This window comes from Triturus cristatus, chromosome 8 (genome assembly GCF_964204655.1).
Source record: "Triturus cristatus chromosome 8, aTriCri1.1, whole genome shotgun sequence".
Classification (NCBI taxonomy): Eukaryota; Metazoa; Chordata; class Amphibia; order Caudata; family Salamandridae; genus Triturus; species Triturus cristatus.
Window position 1 is genome coordinate 1,241,745,669 of NC_140591.1, and position 21,663 is coordinate 1,241,767,331.

Here is a 21,663-nt window from a genome sequence, read left to right on the forward strand (position 1 = left end):
CCGTTGCAGCTGAGGGTAAATCTGGTGCAACGATAGCATGCGAAACTTCTCTCTGCGAATCCATTTGTTTGCCTGTCGCAAATCCAGAATGGGCCTGAACTCTTTCTTGTCCTTCTTGCGAACGAGGAAGAACCGAGAGTACAGACCTCTTCCCCTTTGAGACAGAGGTACCTCTTCTACCGCCTTTTTTCTCAACAAGATGTCTGCCTCCGCCTGGAGCTCTCTCAGCTGGAATCGAGAGCTGACCGGCGGAATCGCTGGAGGCGGGCCGATAAAACGAAGACTGTATCCATTGCAAACAATATTCAGCACCCACTTGTCCTGAGTAATTTTTCTCCACTCTGCCGGAAAAAATTGAATGCTTCCCCCCACTGGAGTGGGTAACGGTTGAGGGGGAAGTAGCCGCTCAGGGCCGAGACCCGGCCGGGCCCTTGGTCGTGGTAGTAGCCTGCTGGTCTCCTCTACCCCTCTGGCGCTTCTGGAAGGGCTTGCGGAACTGCTGCTGTTGTTACTGCTGCTGTTGTTGCTGCTGCTGCTGTCCCGAGCCCTGCCCACGCCCTCTGCCCGAAGACCCGAACCTCCTCTGGAACGGGCGCTTCTTTTTCTCGGCCTTCTCCAACCCGACGGCCGTCAGGGTTTCCGCCTCAGCCTTCATGCGGGCCATCTCATCGTCCGCATGCTTCCCGAACAGGGTTTCCCCCGAGAAGGGCAGGTTGGCCACTCTCTGCTGCGCCTCCGGCTTGAGGGACGTCAGGCGCAGCCACGAATGGCGCCGCTGGTGGACGCCATGACAGTAGGCGTGGGCTGCCAATAAAGATACATCCGCCGCTGCGCTGATCGTTTGGTTCGAAACCAGCATGCCTTCGCGCACTGTCTCCAAGAAGTCCTCCTTCTTGTCCCGTGGCAGTAGGTCTGCATATTGCTGCAGGGACTCCCACAGGGCCCGGTCGTAACGGCCCAACAAAGCCCCTGCACTCGCCGCCTTCATGGTGGTGGCGGCGGTACCACACACCTTCCTGCCCGCAGAATCCAGCCAGCGGCTTTCTTTGTCAGGTGGAACCGTGGAGGACGGGGCGGTCGCATGTTGTTTTCTTGCCGCCGTCACGATCACCGAATCCGGCTTCGGGTCCACTCTCAAAAAGGAAGGATCCGACTCCGGGGCCCTATACTTTTTCATGAGCCTGGAAGGAGCGGCCTTCGTCGTCGCGGGAGTGAGGAACAGCTCCAAGGCGGGTTCCACCAGTCCTGGTACAAGAGGCAGTAGAGGGCGAGACAGGTGTTTCTTATGAAGCGTCTCGAATATCACGGACGTCGTGGGTGTTGGAACCGTCACCGTGATACCCAACTTTGCAGCCCCTCGCAACAGCACCTCTTGGAACGAGACCAAGTCGTCCACCGGAGACACCCTAGTCCCCGGGGAGTCCGACAGCGTCGGGGAAAGGTCTCTGTCCGAGGAGCGCGTGCGCGACCTGGACCTATACCTCCTACGGCGTCGTCTTGAGTCCGACGAGGACCGTCCACGGCTCCGTGATCTTCTCCTCCTGTGAGAGCGGGAGCGCGACCTCTTCGGCTTCGGCCTGTCCGCCGGTCTCGCCGGTCCAGGCGACCGTGGGCGTCGTGGCTTCGGGGTCCCCTGCGGCGGAGTCGGGTACCTTGGAAGGGAAACCGACCGCGGGGGAACCGGCGGCGGTCCCACAGGAGTGCGTGGCAGCGACAGAGGCTGGGGCGGCGGAGGCAGCGTCCGCGGCCGAGGTGGAGGTGGAGGTGGTGGTGGTGGCGGAGGCGGAGGCGGAGGTGTTGGTGGAGGCGGTGGTGGAGGCGGAGGCGGCGGAGGCGGGAGAGGAGGCGGCGGAGGCGGGAGAGGAGGCGGCGACGGAGGCATCCGAGGAGGCGTATACACCACCGAGTACACCGATCCCGGTGACTCTATCTTCCTCGACGTCGATCTTCACCTCGACGGCGACCTGTGCCTCGACGGCGACCTGTGCCTCGACGGCGACCTGTGCCTCGACGGCGACCTGTGCCTCGACGGCGACCTGTGCCTCGACGTCGATCTTCTCCTCGGCGTCGATCTTCGCCTCGACGGCAACCTGTGCCTCGACGGCGACCTGTGCCTCGACGGCGACCTGTGCCTCGACGGCGACCTGTGCCTCGACGGCGACCTGTGCCTCGACGGCGACCTGTGCCTCGACGTCGATCTTCTCCTCGGCGTCGATCTTCGCCTCGACGGCGACCTGTGCCTCGACGGCGACCTGTGCCTCGACGGCGACCTGTGCCTCGACGGCGACCTTCGCCTCAACGGCGACCTTCGCCTTGACGGCGACCTCCAGCGTCTCGACGTCGATCTCCTTCTCCTCTTCATCGACGGCGAACGGCGATCCCTTGGCGGCGAATGTAGTCGACGGCGGCCTATTCAGGTCCCTCGACGGCGATCGTCGACGCCGCTTCTCCCCAGAGCCCTGGGGAGACGGCGAACAGACGGTGGTCATCCTCCTCGACGTCGCCGTCGACGCCCTCGACGTCGACGGGGAGTGGGAGCGCTTACTGGTCTTCCTGCCCCTGGGGAGCCCCCCAGAGGCCTCAGTATGGGGCAAATCAGCCCCTCCAGACCCACCTGGTGCCTTCAGTCTTCTCTCCTCCAGAACTTGAAGCCTGATTTTCATCCTGTCCCTCAGGGTCCTGGCTGAGAACGAGTGGCAGATGGTACAGTTTTCAGGCACGTGGGACTGGGGAAGGCAACCTATACACACCTCGTGTGGATCAGTTTTAGCCTTCTTTCTACCACATTCCGGGCACTTGTCGAACAAGCCAGGCATGTTGACAGTACCTGCTACTAAGCACTTGAAAAAGTGACAAAAATTTCCAAAATCTCAAATAAACCCTTGAAAAGGGGAGAGCTCAATGCTCCAGGGTCCTGCTAGCAGGAGCCGGAAAAAAGAACTGAAAGTAAATGGGACCTGCTGGGCATTCTGGGATACTGGGGAAAGTTCTGGAAATCTGGCACAGTATCCTGTTCTAAGCCACATAATGGCAGCCTATGGGGCTTGTCTGTCCACGCCTTCCTCTCTATCATTCCAGAGGCTTTTGCTGGTAGAGGCAGGGTTTTTTCCTATGTGGAGAAAAACTAGACAGGCAGTGCTGTTTGTGGATGTTGGTGGAATTCTAGTTGAAGTACTGGACAGTGTAGCCTGTGGGTATAGGCTGCATTATCTGTCTTTAAATTAAATTCTCTCTTAAAGGTGTATGCAGGTCTGCATGATTTGTCACCTTTAGAGATTATTTTTTATTGCTCCGGGGTCCACGCACATGGGCGGGACTATTCACTAGATTATGACTATACACAGAGATCCCCTACTACAGAACTCAGCCATACAATCCCAGAACTTTGTTAGATGGAGACCCAGGAAAGGATAACGTATAACCGCTGCCAACACTAATCGGAAAACTAATCAAACGCCTGCTACCTTGCTGCTCGACTAGCAGTTACATGTGTATAAACACAAATAGCTCTTTCAATACATCTCTAGTGGGAAAGGTTTAGAAAATAAATGCTACAGAAAAACAATAAGTGTTACTTAACGATAGAGTATTTGAGATTGAAAAGTTCTGCCTACCATTTAAGATCAATATGAAAATAGACCACCTGATTGGGGGATCCCACAAATATCTGTGAAGTATTGTGTCTCTCAGCGATATGTAGCCTAGCCTCACCTCAGAGGACATGGTAATTAACAATCCTCCATATCAAGTCTCGTAATTATTATGTCTACTTGATGTCTTTTGTTTGTTTGCCATCTATGATTTTATTGCACACAACTAAAAAGAACAATCAAAACCTCTGCTCTGTTCTCCCCATTTACTGTAAAAGTAGCAATTGTAAGACAAATACCATGTTCCTAATCATGTGAAGAAGAAAAACATAGTTGTTAAATAATAGAAAGCATGCTTCAGCCAACGTATTGTTTCTTCAGGTATCACCAGGCAAATTATTTTAAACCCAGAGAGTCACTTTAATGTCCCAATTCCTTCTCTTCTACCACCACTTGCCCTTCAAGCGCTCCAGCAATGGTGTCATGTGCAAACTGGCATACAAAACAAAGAAGATGCACAATATAAGTGAGTCTAGCAGTACACTTGACAGATTATTTGCTGTGAAATGATCACAGACATCAACATTTTAGAGCTATTTATAACAGTCCTACTTATATACATACTTATTTGTGTTTTGTGTCCTGAAATACTCAGAGATACTGGATAAACTGTTCTGAAATGTGAGATAATTTTTGTAATATATGTGCAGCCCTGACTGTATAGGATATAAACATCTTCTCAAGATCTCACAGTATTGTCGGCTCAGATGAGACCTTAATCAATAAATCATCGAGGTATGAACTGTCAAAAATCCCTTAGCAATCCAAGTACACTGCGAACACTGCTCAAAGCTGGAGGAAACTCTGGCAGCCACTTTCAAACACAGAAATTCCAGTGTTTCTTGATTTCTTTTAAACAAAAAAATCATATAGCCAGGTGGTCCAATGAGGCAATTCAATAGACTCACTATAGTTGTAGATGTTTCATGGCACACCGCCATTCTGAATTGTTGTCACTTGTGTAACTTGTTTAAAGTTTTGCTGTCTACGATGGGATGAACAATAGTTACTTACCTGTAATCTGTGGTTCTCCAGTATTGGTGTCTTTCATAGATTCACATGCCTGAATCATTCCCCGTCGTCGGAGTGGGAGTCCCACGGTACATAGAAAAGCAATAATTATGCATATAACAACCAAAAAACCCTGGTAACCTGAACCAGGAAGTAAAGTAGCCTAAGCTACAAGGGAAAAAACTTCCACAGCTATGACTATCACAGTCATTATATCCAGTCCAAACTGCAGCCAATCAGGCGACAGCACCCACCAGAATGTTCTCCTCAGAGGCTCAGGCTCTCAGATTTTCTCGCACAGGAGTGAAGCAATACATAATAGCCTAAAAAGCCTCTGAGGGGAGGTGGGCGGGTTGCATGTGAATCTATGAAAGACACCAATACTGGAGAACCACAGATTACAGGTAAGTAACTATTGTTCTTCTCCAGTATTTGGGGTGTCTTTCATAGATTCACATGCCTGAATCAGAGTAGATAGCAGTACATAACCTTATGCTCATAAGACGCCACTTTGTATCATAGACATATACATTATGAAACAGTATAACCATAGAGAAATACATGTGTGTTTCAACATATGCAAAACAATTTCAAGACAGAAACAGTATGGAAAAGAGCGTCTTATAAAAGCATAGTGGAGGAGGGAGAACAGAGGCTCACCTTATTTGAAAAGATTGAGTAGAACAGCTTGTCCCACTGATCCATCCACATCACTTGCAGCTTCCAAACAGTAGTGTCTGGTAAACGTATGGCAGCTGGACCATGTTGCCGCTTTACAGATCTGGTGAAGAGGCACACCGGCGAAAAGAGCTGTAGATGAAGAGTTTGCTCTCGTAGAGTGTGCTCTTGGGGTCGCTTGCAATGGTCTTCCAGCTTGATCATGGCATAAACAAATTGCAGCCGAGATCCAACGAGCTATGGTTGGCTTTGATACTGAATGGCCTTGGCGTGGTTTACCATATGCTACCAAGAGTTGGTCCGATTTGCGCAGTGATGCTGTTCGCTGTAAGTAAAACTTCAGACATCTTTTGATGTCTAGGGAGTGCAAGGCCCTTTCTGCAGTTGTTATCGGATCTGGGAAGAATGTTTTCAAAACTATGGGTTCATTAAGATGGAAATCCGTCGGAACCTTCGGCATAAACTTTGGATTAGTGCGCAGCACCACAGACTCAGATGTGAATTGCAGAAAGGGTGGATGAACAGTGAACGCTTGGAGATCACTAACCCTTCTTGTTGAAGTTAGAGCCAATAATAAAGCAACCTTCCAAGAAAGGAACTTTAGATCCGCCTTGTGGATGGGCTCGAAAGGATGCCGCATTAGTTGTGAAAGTACTATATTAAGGTGCCAAGAAGGAGGTGGACGCCGAATAGGCGGGAACATCCTAAATAACCCCTTAAAAAATTGTTGGATGACTCTATTGGAATAGAGAGAGTTAACACCATCCTGCCGAAACCTTGAAATTGCAGCCAAGAACACCTTCAGAGTAAAGTGGGAAAGACCTGACCTCGCCAACTGAGAAAGGAAGGCAGAATTTGCTCTGGTCTTGCGTGGATTGGATGGACATTAACAGATTGACACCCCATGCAATACCTTTTCCACTTTAGTTTGTAAGTTTTAACAGTTGCGGGTGCTCGAGCATTGGCCAAAACCTCTTGACAGTCTGGAGGGATATCTAGGTGTGCAAACTCAAGCTGTTGAGGAGCCATGCCGCTAATCTCAGCGATGCTGGGTCCGGATGACAAATTTGACCGTTCTGAAGGGTCAGAAGATGTGGAATTGGTCGAAACTGTGTGGGCTCGGCCTCCGAGAGGAGGAGAAGTTCTGTGAACCAGTACTGGCGGGGCCACCTGGGAGCAATTAAAATCATGCGGCAAGGCTGTTTGATCTTGCGCAGAATTCGTGGAAACAACGGGATTGGTGGAAAAGCGTAGGCATATATTTGCGACCAATTCATCGAAAAGGCATTTCCCAGCGAGTCCTTGTGGGGAGCCCAACTTGCAAAGAATGGGCATTTGCGGTTCTGGCTGGTTGCAAAGAGGTCTAGATCGGGATGCCCCCATTCGTGAAATACCCCGTCTAGGAATGGTTGGTGTAGCTCCCATTCGTGATTCGACGTTGTGGTTCTGCTGAGGGAATCCGCCAGAACATTCGTGATTCCTGGGACGTGAATGGCTTTGAGGTTGATCTTGTGGCGAATTGCCCAATCCCAAATCTCTTGCGCTTTCTGAGATAGGAGGGCTTACCTCGTCCCGCCTTGTTTGTTCAAGTAATGCATACTTGTTGTATTGTCTGTTCTTACAAGTATGCATGCTCCTCGGATGATGGCTTGGAAGGATTTTAGAGCCAAGAATATGGCTCGCAGCTCTAGCAGGTTGATATGCCACTTTCTTTGTTCTAGAGTCCACCTGCCATTGACTGTCATTCCTTGAAGGTGCGCTCCCCAACCCTCGAGGGATGCATCTGTGGTGACTGTGACATCCGGCATTTCGACCAGAAATGGACAACTCTCTTTCAAGTGGTTCATCTGACCCCACCATTGAAAGGCGTCTCGCATTCGTGAGGTGATGTGAATGATATCCTCGAATGACCCTGTGATCTGAAGCCATTGCAGATTGAGCTCCTCTTGCAACGGTCTCATTCTGTACTGACAGTTGGGAATGAGATGAATGCAAAAAGAAATCATCCCTAGGAAGGATTTGTACACACGGACTGAAACGCACTCTTTTGATAGTAGTGAGCGCGCAAGGTTGCATATCTTGATTTGCCTTTCTTTTGACACAAAGGCCTTGGACAGATCCGTGTCCAATGTCGCTCCTAGGAACGTTCTTCTTTGCGAAGGAGCTAAATGTGATTTCTCCAGATTTGTTGACAGACCCAGGGACTGGAAGAGTAAGAGGCATTTTTGAACATGCTCGGATGCTACCTTGGCGGAACTCGCCTTGATAAGGCAGTCGACCAGGTACGGGAATATTTGAACTCCTTGCAGACGGAGATGCGCAGTCACAGGCACTATGACCTTTGTGAAGACTCTGGGTGCAGAACGGAGTCCAAATGGGAGGACTCTGAATTGAAAATCCCTGCCAGCCACTCTGAACCGTAGAAATTTTCTGTGCCTGGGTGGGATTGGTACATGAAAATAAGCGACCTGCAGGTCGAGGGTGGCCATGTAATCTCCCATCGAAAGCAACTGCAGAATTTCTTGGAGCGTTAACATCCGGAAAGACATTTTCTTTAAAAATTTGTTGAGAGCGCGAAGGCCGAGAATTGGACGCCACTCTCCTGACTTTTTCCGGATGAGGAAAAACCTTGAATAAAAGCCCGTTCCTTTCTGTAGGAGAGGGACTTTTTTGATTGCTCCTTTTTGAATCATCAAATTTATTTGGGAAAAAAGCTCCTTGAGATGAGCAGGGGGTGGGCCCTTGGGAGGAGAATTTGGCGGAATTTTTGTGAATTCCAGAGCATGGCCTCTGGATACTATATCTAATACCCACTTGTCTGTGGTAATCTTGGACCAATTTTAATAGAAGTGGGATATTTGACCTCCAATCTTTGTACGTGGTAACGGTAGAGATGGTGGCAGGTGGCAGAACTCATTGCTTCTTACTGGACTCTCGTCCACGAAAGGACTGTTTCCTTCGCGACTGCGAATATGGTTGGTTTCGCTGTCCGTAATATTGCTGGCGATAATTCTGAGATCTTTGGCCAGTTTGGGAGGTTTGGAAGGAACGCCGCTGATTATAACCTCCCCTGCTAGAGAAGGATCCACGTCCTCTGGCTCCACGGAAGGAAGACTTTCGAAATTGCAAACTACCCAGGGACCTTGCCGTCTCCGTATCCTTCTTAATCGCCTGTAGTGTTTCATCCACATGTGCACTGAACAAGGACTCACCATCAAATGGTATGTCTATGATTTTAGACTGCACCTCCTGGCGAAAAGATGTTGACTTTAGCCAACCCTGCCTCCTCAGCACTGCAGCTCCTGCCAACTGCCTGAACCCAGTTGATGCCACATCCACTGCTGCATCAATGATCTCCGCTGATGCATACTCCCCTTCCTGCAAGATCTTTATGGCCTCGGATTTTGAAGGCTCCGATAACATGTCGAGGAAAGGAGATGTCGGACCACATCTGGCAGTCGTATCTCCCTAAAATCGCCAGGGAGTTTGCAGCCCGAACTGTGGTTGCTGCCATCGTGGAAACCTTCTTTCCTATTGCGTCCAATCTTCTACCATCTCTATCAGGTGGAGCTGATATGGGCGTTGATGGATTTCTAGCCCGTCTCTGAGCCGCTTGTGCTATAACAGAGTCCGCCTTAGGTTGACCAATAAGGCATGCTGGCGAGTTACTTGGGGCTTTATATTTCTTGTCCAGCCGAGGTAACACTGCTGGAAGATAATTTGGGGTAGCCATCAGTCTCAATCCCTCCTTCCAAATAAAGTCAATGATAGGTATTGCCCGAATCTGCTTCCTTGGTTGGTCCTTAAAATCATACAGGAAGCAGTCATCCTCCTTTGTTTCCATGGGGATCAGGAATCTCTTGATCGCTCTTTCCATAAGTGAATGGAAATTCCCAATGTCCACCGGGGGAGAGTCCACCGGAGCCGGAGCACTTGGAGAAGGAGTTTGTACCTGATAATTATCCCACTCCGACATGCTAGATTGATCATCTACCTCTCCTTCCTCCCTTTCATCGTCAGTAACTTGCAATTGACGAGATGGCAACAGAGAAGGTGGTCTTGGAGACTGAAAAGACGACAACTGCACACTTGGCCTAGGTGTGGACGGAAGCGATTCCGCCATTTCCGAAGGAGGGAAACGTCTATAATAATCTTGCAACATATACTGCAGATTATCAAGCAGTTCCCATGGCATTTGACCAGACGGCACCGGTGCAGGAGGTGTCGGCTGTGGTTCCGCATTGGGATCTTCGTCCTGGTCATCATCATCATCATCATCTTGATATTTGATGAGAAGCTCCGATGGACTCCTTGCAGTCCGAAACCTCTCATCCTCTCCGGAACCGTTATCCTCATCCTCCTCCAATTGTAAAAGTTGCGCCGGAAATTTTAGGGGTGAAATAGCTCCTAAAGACGATCCTCGGCGCTGAAGAAGCGTAGTTGCTGTTGCCCTTTGATCAGATACGGCAGACGCCGGAGTCGCAGTCCATACCTGCATATCCATGCAGGTAGATAAAGGAAGTGGTGACAGTCGCGTCGGTGGTAATCCTGACGTAGAAGCCATTTTCGACGACGAGGCTAGTTTCGTCGACGAGGCAATCTTCGTCGACGACGAGGCAATCTTTGTCGACGAGGACGTCGCCGACGAGGTAATCTTCGTCGACGACGAGTCCATCTTCGTCGACGCATGAATCTTAGTCGACGAGCCACTCTTTGTCGACGGGGCAACTGTCGACGGTACCACAATCTTCGTCGACTGAGGAGTCGTCGACGAGGAAGTCTTCGTAGACGGAGCAACTTTCTTGCTTCTTACCGTCGACGGAGCGGAGCGAGACGAGCGATGATGCCTCCTTCGTCGACGAGATGGGTTTAACACTCACCGAGACCAGCGTCGACGATAATAACCATCGACGCCACTGCCATAGACGACGGCAATCTCACCTGAGGTAAATTCCTGTCAGGAAAACTTTTAGCTGGTAGAGTTTTTCCTGATTTCCTCGGGGGCGTAGAGGGCTTGGTTCCTGAAGGTGGAGACATCTTCTTAGATGAAGACGAAGACTGACCCGAGCCCTTAACAGACTGGGCTCTCCTCAACACCTTCGCCCCAGTAGAAGAAAAATCTTCTTCAGCCACCCTCTTTCTGGAAGAGATAGAGGAGGCACTTTCTATCTCTGACAAAGGAGCATCTTTATCCTTGAGCCTCTGTAGCCACAGAAGAAGGCGTCCTTCCCTATCCCTTAGGGTTTTCTGAGGGAAAGTCCGGCAAATCTTACACTCCTTCACCTCATGATCAGGATAGAGGCAATAGATGCATTTTTTGTGAGGGTCTTCAGAAAAAAGCTGAAGCTTCCCGCAGGACTCACAAGGTCTGAAGAGGGATGTCTTTGTAGTTGACATCCTAGAAGTTGAAGAAACAGCAGAAAAAACTTGAAGTACTGAGCAGAGCTCAGGGAGACTCCCTTCACACGACGTGCGGTAGAAAATCTGAGAGCCTGAGCCTCTGAGGAGAACATTCTGGTGGGTGCTGTCGCCTGATTGGCTGCAGTTTGGACTGGATATAATGACTGTGATAGTCATAGCTGTGGAAGTGTTTTCCCTTGTAGCTTAGGCTACTTTACTTCCTGGTTCAGGTTACCAGGGTTTTTTGGTTATATGCATAATTATTGCTTTTCTATGTACCGTGGGACTCCCACTCCGACGACGGGGAATGATTCAGGCATGTGAATCTATGAAAGACACCCCAAATACTGGAGAAAAAAAGAGTTCCTTAGAACTCATTTTCTTCACTAGTAAATACTAAGAAGAGAAACCTTAGTCTCTCTGTTCTGTTTGGCCCATTGTTGTAGTATAACTTTGAAGATATGAATGGCCCTACTATCACAGCCAATGTAGGATCCTGGGAACAGATGTCCTGGAAGGAATGCTGGATGGACAGCTTTGGTCATTTTATATAAAATTGAGCACCCATTACTCTTTTGTTATTTCCTACCATGTCTTAAGGTAAGAGCTTATACTTCCACACAACGAGGTGCTCAAAAGCAGAGGCAGATTTATGAAGACATTTGTGCAATTGTGGTACAGTTCTCTCCATAATGGCGGAGGGTAGCGGATTTTATGTTCCACAAATGTTTAGTATGTTTTGTTGGTTTGTCGCAGGATCTTGTTGAAACTTTTCTTCTCCAAGCCAGCTACTTTAAGAGCATCTGCATCAGTGTTAACCACCAGCATAGGTGTTTAACAACAAGTAATTTGGTCCAGAAGGAGTAGGAAGCTGGCTTTCTAGTTTTCCGTTTCTATTTTTGGAAAATTCTGGTGGTGTTTTTTCAGTGTTTTCCAGTGATTTCCATACCTCAAAAAAACAGTGCTTTTCAGTGGTTACTCATTTTCGCACCATAAAAAACAACTGAAACAGTGTTTTACCGGTTTTATTATTGCTTTTTCCATTTCCTTCAGAAATTGTATACTGCTCTCCATTTCAGAAGTTAATACAGTCATGAAATACTTTCCATTGTCCTTTGATTCTGCAGCTCAGTTTTAACAAGCATTTGCAATGCAATAGGTCTCGCATTTATGCGAGTTTAAGCTATTGGCATTGTAAATGACAAAGCCTTTTATTTAGGTTTTAAAAACGAAAACAAAAATAAAAGGCATTATTATTTGCAATGTCAATAGCTCAAACTCTCGTAAATGCGAGACCTATTTCATTGCAAATGCTTGTTTTAAATGAAAGCGTGAATTGGTCACTCAGCGTTTGTCAATAAATATATACGTAGAGAATTTTTAAAAATGCTATTATATTGCAGTGTGGCCGAAGGGGCATATGCAAGTCAAAAAAATGGGGTTAAGAAAAAGACTTCCTTCAGCAAAAAAAAAATTTAATTGGGGCTTTGTTATTGCAATTGATTTTTTTTTTGTCCGACAGTGATGGTAGCTTTTGCTCTTTTGACTGCTCTCCAACAGGATTGTGTAGTAAGTGCTGAAATGCAATAAGGTACTGTTAGGTGCACCATGCCAATAGGTCTCGCCTTTGGGACCTTATAAGTATTTAGTTTTGCAGCACAATATCCTTGGTGCAACAACATTAACTGTTGCATGGCTAAACACTTATAAAGTCCCAAAGGCGAGACCTATTGACTATGCCAATGCTTGTTTTTAAACCCATGTTCTTGTTGCTTGCCCAGTCGTTTTCTGGCTGCCGATATACGCTGAGTGTTATACATGAAGCTGTTACTTTTGAGCCAAAGTCAAATGTGATGTAACACAACATATGTATAAAATTCCGCTGCCTACCTCATTTGCTCCCAACACTAATCTATCAATAACACATTAATTTGTGAATATCAGAAAGAAAAAAACAAAATAATTTATACCTGTACACAAATAAAACTACTTGAATGTTAAAAAAACAAGACATTGCAATTTACGTGGTGTTTGTGTAATTAGCCATTTTTTTTAAAACTGGAAAGTAACCAATGTAATCAAATCGGCCCAACTCAACAGTGCTCATTTTATCGACTTCAGAAGGGTGAAGGGTGGAATCTGCCATGTGGTGGTTGCTGCTGTGGCCTGTAGGCTACCTCCGGAACCTGCGTGGGAGCGTTTAACTGAGCTATCTTTCTTGCCTGTGTGGCAGTTTGCATTCCTATCAATAACAATTATAATCCTTTAAAATGTTAGTTACGTTTAAACACTCACACTTAGAGTTGCAGGAGCACTGTTCGTTTGAATCCAGATGTGACCATTTCTGTTCAATCATAAAGCAAACCTTATTTTTTTTTTATTACAATTTTTATTTAATTTTGTTAATTACAGTTGCAGTTATGCTTACATTAGTGACGATGCCATTACAATCAGAAGATACATTCGTACATTAACAAGAAAACTGGTCACCTTTAGATATCGTCCATTGCTCGGTCTCCATTCCGCCTCATTTCCAGTTCTCTTGTTGGGGAGATACAGAGATTGCTACGGTATACATTCCATTAGCCCCATTTCCGGTCCCACTTCTTAGGGCATCCCCTAATCATAAAAACTTCCTTTTCTGCAATCATGCATTTATCTACTTCCCGCAGCCATGCTCGTATGGTTGGAGAACTCGCCACCCCCCACCCCTTAGCTATTTCTCTTTTGACCAGGGTATATCCAAGCGTGGCTAGCTGTTGTTCCACCTCTGTACGATCAGTTTCCGCCCAGATATTAAGCAGCCCCAACCCTGGCGTGAGAGTCAATTCTTTCCCTAAGGCCGCTTGGATATGGGTCGTAGCCCCCTCCCACAACTGGAGAAGCTGAGGGCACACCCATATTGTGTGGAAAAAGGTACCCGTAGTGTTACAACCCCTGAGACAGAGTGAGTCAGTCCTGGCTCCTATCTTTGCTAGTGTTACTCCCGTTAAGTATGATCTATGTAGAATCTTAAATTGTATTAATCGGAAACGGAGGGTGATGGCTGCCTCTCTAGGGGACATCAGAGCTGCCTGCCAATCGTCGTCTTCAAGTGATCCAAGGTCCGCCTCCCACAAACTTTCTTTATTTTTAAGTCCTCGGCCCAACGGTCCCAAGACGGAAAGGAGGTGAGGAAACGTTGGTAGAAAATGTAATTTTCTTTCATTAACTAGTCTGCTCCACAAATCGGTGCTTGTTAAGTTCAAAGCAGTCCTCGACGCGACATCAGCCTCAAGTCTCCACAAAGCAACCACGTCTGTTAATAAGCATTTTCCTTCAGAATCCCAATGGTTTTCATGTCGGAGACAAATTTGCCCTCACAAACATATTCTGGGTCTGCTTTATGACACCTCGGTACTCTCCGTGACCCCCAGCACTGCTGTTTAGCCTAAAGGGGTGGGAATGCGTGAAAGGGAGGGGGGGTCGGGTAGGTTAGCGGTGCCACACATCGACAGGGGCGCGCATTTGTTCCTGCCTCTGACAGTTATGCGCGAATACTTCCTCTTAATAGCCCCCTGCCAGGAAGTGTTAAACCTGCCAAATGCAGACAATTACAGGCTGGCTCACCAGCAAAATGCAGGCAGGGCGATGACTGATGCAAGACCTCCGATCTAAAGGGGAAGCGTCTTGCATTTCTTTTGGCTTGCAAATGTTTCGTGTTTCGTATAAATGCAACGGGGTGGGGGAGGCTTAAGTCCACTGGTCTGGCCATTGCTGAATATTTCGGCAGATTATACTTCCAACATGTACAGGCAAAATAACATTGTAGAAACTATCACTTTTTTTTTCTCCACCCTGGTTTATGTTTTACAAATCAGCTTGCACAAGACCTAGCAAAACAACACTTTGCAGACTATTATTGAGGCAAATAATTGAGTGAGCCGCCTCTTTCCCCAGTGCACACCCCCGTCGCCCACTTTCCTCGTCCACTCCTTTGTTAACAACAACAAAGCCTTGTTAAGTAAATGGTCTTTTTAAAGACCTGTGAAGTACTCGGGTGCGTGCCCCCCCCCCCGGAGCCAGGCAGGGGGCCTGGTGTTGCCCTGGCCCTTGGGCCATTCACACCTCGGCTCCCCGCGTGCCGGACTGGCCCAGAGCCACTGTTTTCCCATGACACCTCCGCGCCATGGACCACCATTTGTAATGCTTTGGCACCATCAAGTGGCCAAAAGGTGCAACAACTATGAAAATCAGTGACACTCGGTTTAAACGGGGTCAGCTGATTTTCATCCGGTAGGGTACTGTCGGGCAGAGTCTGTTTAAACCGAATTCCGGACAACCTATATATGGTGCACCAAAATGAGGTACAATGTGCATAGAGTTCAGGCAACCCTTATCGGTTTCCAGGGGAAAAATATATAATCCCCAAAGCCCTCTTTTATGGTAGTGTGGGCACACAGTTTAGGCTTATCAGAGGATAGTGTTAAGCATTTATTGCACACGCAGTCAGTAAGCGAGACACACACTCAATAAAGAAATCCGATACCAATTTATAAAAATAACACAGATTTTTATATTAATTTAGACACCAAGATCATCGTAATCAAGTAAGTACTTTTCAAGCAAGTGATTTTTCAAGAAATAGAAAAAGCACTGTATTTGTATCAGTAATGTTATCCTATGGGGAAAAACATATACTGTACTCGGTCGCTTGCCAACTACTTACAGGACGTTCTTCTGGACTTAAGGTAAGAATAGGGCAAGGTCCAAGACACCATCAACAAGTTACCTCGGTCGGTGTGTAAGTCAATTGGGAACGGTACCTGTCAAAAGAGGCTGTAAGCAGGTACTGGGGGGCAAGTCCGGTAGAACCAACAGGGGGGCTCAGGTCTTGAGCACACAGAGACAGAGTCAGTCCACTCAGGCTGGGGGTCTAGTGTGAAGTGGTGCTTTGTTCAGTGGGGTCACACTGTCTAAGGCTCTCATGGTGCTCGTTCCGTGCAGAAAGAGGTTGGCACGGTCGCCTGTGGTTGCAGGCGTGCTTTGATGCATCAGGTCACGGTCGGTCAGAGGTCTTTGTGACCTGGTGAAGAGGGTTAACAGGGCAACTCGGTACTGGCCTGGTGGATCCTGATTCCCTCAATAGTAGGTCTTGCTTTGTGCTGGTGGGAGTCCGACTGGACCTCCAACAAGCCATGGTTGCTGTAACTGCTCGGGTAACTAGGGTATTGGTGGCGGGCAGTTCCTAGGAGTCCTGGCGTCTCCCAAACTGGCAAAGACACGATCTGACCTCCTAGAGCATGAAGACCTTTCTCCTGTCATGCTGCTGTTTCAGTGAGCCAGATGGCTAGCACCACTGTGGACTGGCAGATGCTTTCCGGTGCCTGCAGCTCCTCTACTTCAAATGAGATCTTTCCCGGTTGTTCAGGTCTTGGCAGTCCTTCAAAGGTTTTGTGGAGGGTGTCCAGCTCTTGACGAAGTCGGTCCCAGCGATGGTCAAAGTGCAAGCAGCCTGGCAGGGTTTTGCGCCAACCTTTGGTTCAGGGCTTTAGTTCTCACTCTCTTCGGTCCTTCTTCTTTCTCCTGTAGTTCCTAGTAGTCAAATATAAGTTCCTGGTGTCAGGGGGGCACCTAAATACACAATTTAGGGACGTTAAGGGGAGTGAAGGGTAGCAGCCAAAGGACTCCTTACACCTAGGGTCACTACACGCCCGAGATGACCACTTCTTGTGGGGAGTGGGTATCACCCTGTCCCAAAGCTCTTAAATTCACCACAACCAATATGGTGAAATCCTAATTTTCATATTCACATCAGGTAGCCCACCCTGGGGGGGGGGGGGGGTCTAGCCTGGAGGTGCAACACAACTCCTTGCATAGTTAATTTACCGCCTGTCCTGGTGCCAAATGGGCCTCAGGACAGGGGGTGGCATCCTTCAAGTCTGGGGAAAGCCAGGCTCGCATATCAAGGCGGTGTGCTCTTTGAAGCTCCCTGCATTCATAAGCAAATTTACTAACCTTCCTGTTGGAGGAGGAGCAAACGCCCCCTGCCAGAGCAGGCATTGTTTCTGACCTCTGAGAGTGGGCTCTCACCTCCTAAGGGGTCAGAAACTCGTTTGTGGTGGCAGGATGGACAGGACCAGTAAACAGCACACTAGAGGACTAGTAGGATTCAGGGGGTAACTCTAAGGTACCCTCTGGAGACATGCATTAACAAATCCATCACTGGAATCAGTTTGTGTTTATTAATACAAGGTGTTTGATACCAAACACCATATACTTCAGTGAAGCCATTATGTAGCTGGGTAACTCGTTTTGACCAGTGCCCAGTATATACCTCAAGATGGCTCCCCTGTTCACTTGCCATATCTAGCTATAGAACTAGACATCACAGGGGTATAGCTGCTCATGCAGGTAAGTCCTCACATAAAATATAAAGCACCCTGCATTAGGGGTAAAGGCCTGCTGTAGGGGTGACTTACATATATTAAATGCAGTGACCTTGTCATGGCACACACGTGTGTGCCATGTCATGTTTTTACTCCTGGTTTGCACCATGTCACGCAGGGTGCAATGGCTGTCTAGGTGAAATGTGTGTATGTGTTTCTTAAGGTAAAAGATATGCTGGAACCCATAGGGACCATCTGCAGTACCCAGGCCCTAGGTACCAGGGGTACCATTAACTAGGGACTTACAGGTGTGCTAAAGTCCTTTGCCAATTGTTAATCAATCAGACGTCACCTTGTTTTAAGAAAGGAGCACTGGCACAGAAGTCTGGTTAACAGGCTTCAGTACACTGTCAAAGCTGAAAACCAGCATCTAGTAGCTAAAAAGGGGGCAAAAAGTGAGGGGGGGAGGGACATTGAAACAAAAACAGAGTTTCCTACAAAAGGGGGGAATAATTACAGGAGTGTGGTGGCCCCGCTGTCTCCCTCTTCTGAAGCCTGATGTAGCAAACCCTACAGAAGCAAATTCAGACAGATAAGATCCTCATGTCCAAATTAAAAATAGTGAGCACCACACTCGTTCACCAATAACTTAGCTGATGTAACAAATGACACTGTAGTACCCTCACTTCGCATGTAGAGATGCTAAACAAAATTGATAAACTTAGGTCTGAAGAGGACAGAAATAAGTTTTTTAAATCTAAAACCAGAGAGGCTTTCTTAAAACTGCTGAGGATGCAGTTGTCCTCTGTTCACAAGAGAGAGTGCTTGCTAAGAGCACTGGGTGTCATGCAGAGTACAACACATCATACAGAATACCTAGGCCCCAGGAAAGACACTTCTGAATTAAAGAAAAAAAAACACCGGAGAGACAAAAGCAAGGGGCTGAAATCCAGAGGACATTGAAGCATAAGAAAGGCCAAAGTACAGAAATGCAGAGCAGAGAACATGAGCAATAAAAGAACAGTGGCTTTACCTTTACCAACAAGTTACAATGAAGTTGAATATTTTGACAATATCGCTTAAGGAGCTAACATGTGACTTTTAGAAGTACCACTGCTGTCAGAAAGAAACCAAATGATATTCAATGTCAAAGAGGTTTTTTTGTTCAATGTCTTCACCAAGACCCAACAATTGCCAATTTGGTACACAAAACATTCAAATTATCTGCTACAGAGGCAAAGTAACATGGAGAAAGCAGGTACAGCAGAATTGGTAGCCAAAGATAGCCAAGTAGATAGTAAAAAGACAGCACTAAGGGTAGGAAAAATAAAAATATTTCTATATTTTCAGATTAATTTTGCAGCAAAACACAAAGTCCATCACAAACTGTGGGAGAACAGAAAACCTCTATTATGAGGAAAACTCAGGCATCAGTTTGGCATGAGGCCAGAATCAAGTTCGCCTATGAGAGTAGACAAATGTTTGTACTTAGTCTGACGCAGTACATCATTTTGAAAAGGGGAAAACTAGTCCAGATTCAGACGACAGACAAAGAAATGTAGCTGTATTGGACTTTGAATCAAGACATCTGTTAAATTTGGGATGTTACTCAGAACTCCTCGCACCCTTTTTATTTTTTATCCTTCAGGCTAACGAAAGAGTGTGGTGAACAAAATGGCAGATTTTGACTTATTAACCGGATGATTAAATTGTCCAGAAAACTGATGTGCCTGCCCTCTTACTTTCCCTATAAGATTCCTAGGACTTGGTATCTCGGTAACATCTAACAAAAAAACCACACACAAAAAGTCGGGATTTTTTTTTATCCAAAACAGGATGGTTGCTTCTGTTTACATTTATAATTGCCCTGAACATACATGAAATAAGATGCATTATGCAATCGTATGTTATATGCTTAAGCTTGGGTTCCAGTTTCTCTTAATAAACAAACAGGAGCATAGATTATGCACTTTTCTCCTTCTTAACATGCCAGGTTTATAGACTATCAGATAAATAAAAATCAACTTTCCCACATGTATTCACTGCAATGAAAAAAGCGCCTAGAATCACAGTGTGTGTTTCTTCTGACAGAGTGAGCCACAATTTAGTTAAGGTTTTATACTAGTTAACAGTAAAACAACAGCAGTTACAGTTCAAAACATTATCCACAGGACACTACATTAGAGCAGAAGACCGATCTAACCAAACTCTTCCAGAGGTACAAGCCAATCATAGCTGCTTAAGGCCAACATCCCTAAACCTGCTTCCCATCAAAATTCCTAAATACAAGAACACCCCACCACTTCCATTCATGTCAATCATGAATAGGACCTGCTGAAACTTAGGAAAACACTAAAAATGGTCTTGCTCATGCAGGCTTTTTGTCCCACCACACCGTGATGCGCTAGACTGTGCTGAACGTTGTACAAATCTGCCAGTCTTGGTTCACACAATCCTTTTTCCGTCTGCCACTGCCTGTGCTCTTTAACAAATCTAATATAGAATTGTGGAGTTTAGCGTGAAACAAAACTACAAAGTGAAACAGTAAAAAGATCATCAATCTACAGACAAAGATGGAAAATTATATTTTCTCGAGTTTCAATAGAGCACATATGGCGAAAGACAACAATGTAATGTTTCCAACTGTTATTTACATAATTCTAAAAAAAGACAACTCAGCAAACTCAATTCCGTTTTTCCTACTTGCCTGCTGCACTTAATTTGCCTGCACCTTTCGTTCTAGCCATCTTGACTCTCATAAGCTAGCCTTTGGACAACTAACATTTAATGCTAGCCTTTAGAAATGCCCATCATTATACAATGGAATATAAGACTGACTCAATTTTGAACTTAGGAAAAGAAAGCTACATCACTGAACTGCTGTCCAGATGATTAACAATGTATGGAGTTTTTAATTTTTCAGTGGAAAATTATGGACTGAAACACTGCACGACAAAGAAAGTGCGTTTATTTTGTTAGAAAACACACAAAGGCGTTTCTATCATAGTATATAGTACAGACAGAAATATTGCAAGTTATTGTTGCTACGCATGATGCTCTGGAATTAGAAGTTACACAAATAAAGAAAAATATAGTTAATGTAAAAAAACGTATTCAATTACTCACTGAACTTCCCTTGGTTGCCCCATAACAAAGGATAAGCTTGCGGTAATTGTAGACTCGGACCTCAGAGAAGATATTTAAATGAGGAGGAATATCTGGGGAAGGAAAAAACATAAAACTTCTATTACCTTTCTAAAAATGGTATCAATAGACCTCAGCAAAAGAAATAAACATGACCAAAAAAGTGTTTACCTGGCAAGGATCGAGCGAATTCCAAAACACAGTCATATAATCGAGCAATGCTTTTCCAGTCATTGAGGAACATTTCTACAACTTTACGTCCACCAACTGGTTCGGAAAGAGGGTTTTCATAAGTCAGGTAAACATGACGTGTTGGGCCTGTAAGGAAAACAATGCCAATAAAACTAATAGTATGTTATAGGGTACTGACATAGGAACAAAAGGAGAACTTTCAGACATGGAACAGTTATATATTCCAAATATAAAAACACTATTGGACGTTAACACCTTCTAAATTCACCACTAATTTTATCAAATGAAAACATAGTTTAACAGAACATGAGATACAGCACGAAATTCGTCTTGAGGGCTCTTCCAAACATTGTACCAACTGACAAGCTGTTCCTCTTGCGTGGAAGACCTGAGAATGTAGAGATTTGAGGATCTCTGAATCACTACACAGAAGTTGTCAATGAACTCTAAATTCTCTGCATTATGTGTTTTTTAGGTTGAGCATTCGAGACCTCTTGCATATATTTTAGTATATACTTATATGTGTATGTCCTTTGCGGGTTCTGGAGATCAGCCCTAGGACTTTTCTGCTTCCGCTTAGGGACTTTTTTTTCTGTTCAACAGCCTCTATTTAACTGTCTTGATAGAAAATGACCAGTAGAGGTCAGTAAAATATCCGAATCACTTTAGCAGTCTCTAGATTCCAGTCCATAGAAATTGTCTTCCACGAGCACCCGTTGACAATAATAGTTATTTCAAATCTTGTATTTTCAGTGATATATTAAAAACAGATCTTTGGACTATACCATTTCCTGCTGAATGGCAATATTTCTCTCCATGTGTTCCCATACCTGGCATGTCACCCAGTTTGGTGCTTACTTTCCCTCCATGTTAAAGAACAGTAGATGTTTCAGCACCCAGGGTAATATGCTGCATAGCTAAATACATACAAGGTCCCAATGGCGAGACGGATTGCATTGCAAATTCTTGTTTTAAATATAACTCCAACAATTAATGCAACATTGAAAATCGGAAATGAAAAACATTGGCAAAGCCAAAATATTTGGCCTATACAAAATATCTTGGCTATGTCAAGGTGTTTTAGCCATGCTGTACACCTGCGTGGCTGCTGTTCAGCAGGGCTAAACGTTAGTGACATAGACAAGTGTGAAGTGGAGTGTGGTAGAGTTGAATGGCGAAGAGTAGAGTGTTGTAAAGTGGAGTGGCAGAAATCTTTGTGT

General features: G+C 46.1%; 1 protein-coding gene across 2 annotated transcripts in view; it reads right to left on the reverse strand.

Moving 5' to 3' along the window:
- Positions 1–21,663, reverse strand: part of MED14 (mediator complex subunit 14) — a 1,045,467-nt gene that overhangs the window by 431,857 nt on the left and 591,947 nt on the right. For both annotated transcript variants that reach the window (XM_085622933.1, XM_085622932.1), the window contains exons 18-19: positions 20,423–20,569; positions 20,234–20,325 (exon numbers count right to left, since the gene is read on the reverse strand). In XM_085622933.1, the coding sequence (XP_085479059.1) occupies positions 20,234–20,325; positions 20,423–20,569 (239 nt within the window). The remainder of the gene's footprint in view (positions 1–20,233; positions 20,326–20,422; positions 20,570–21,663) is intronic.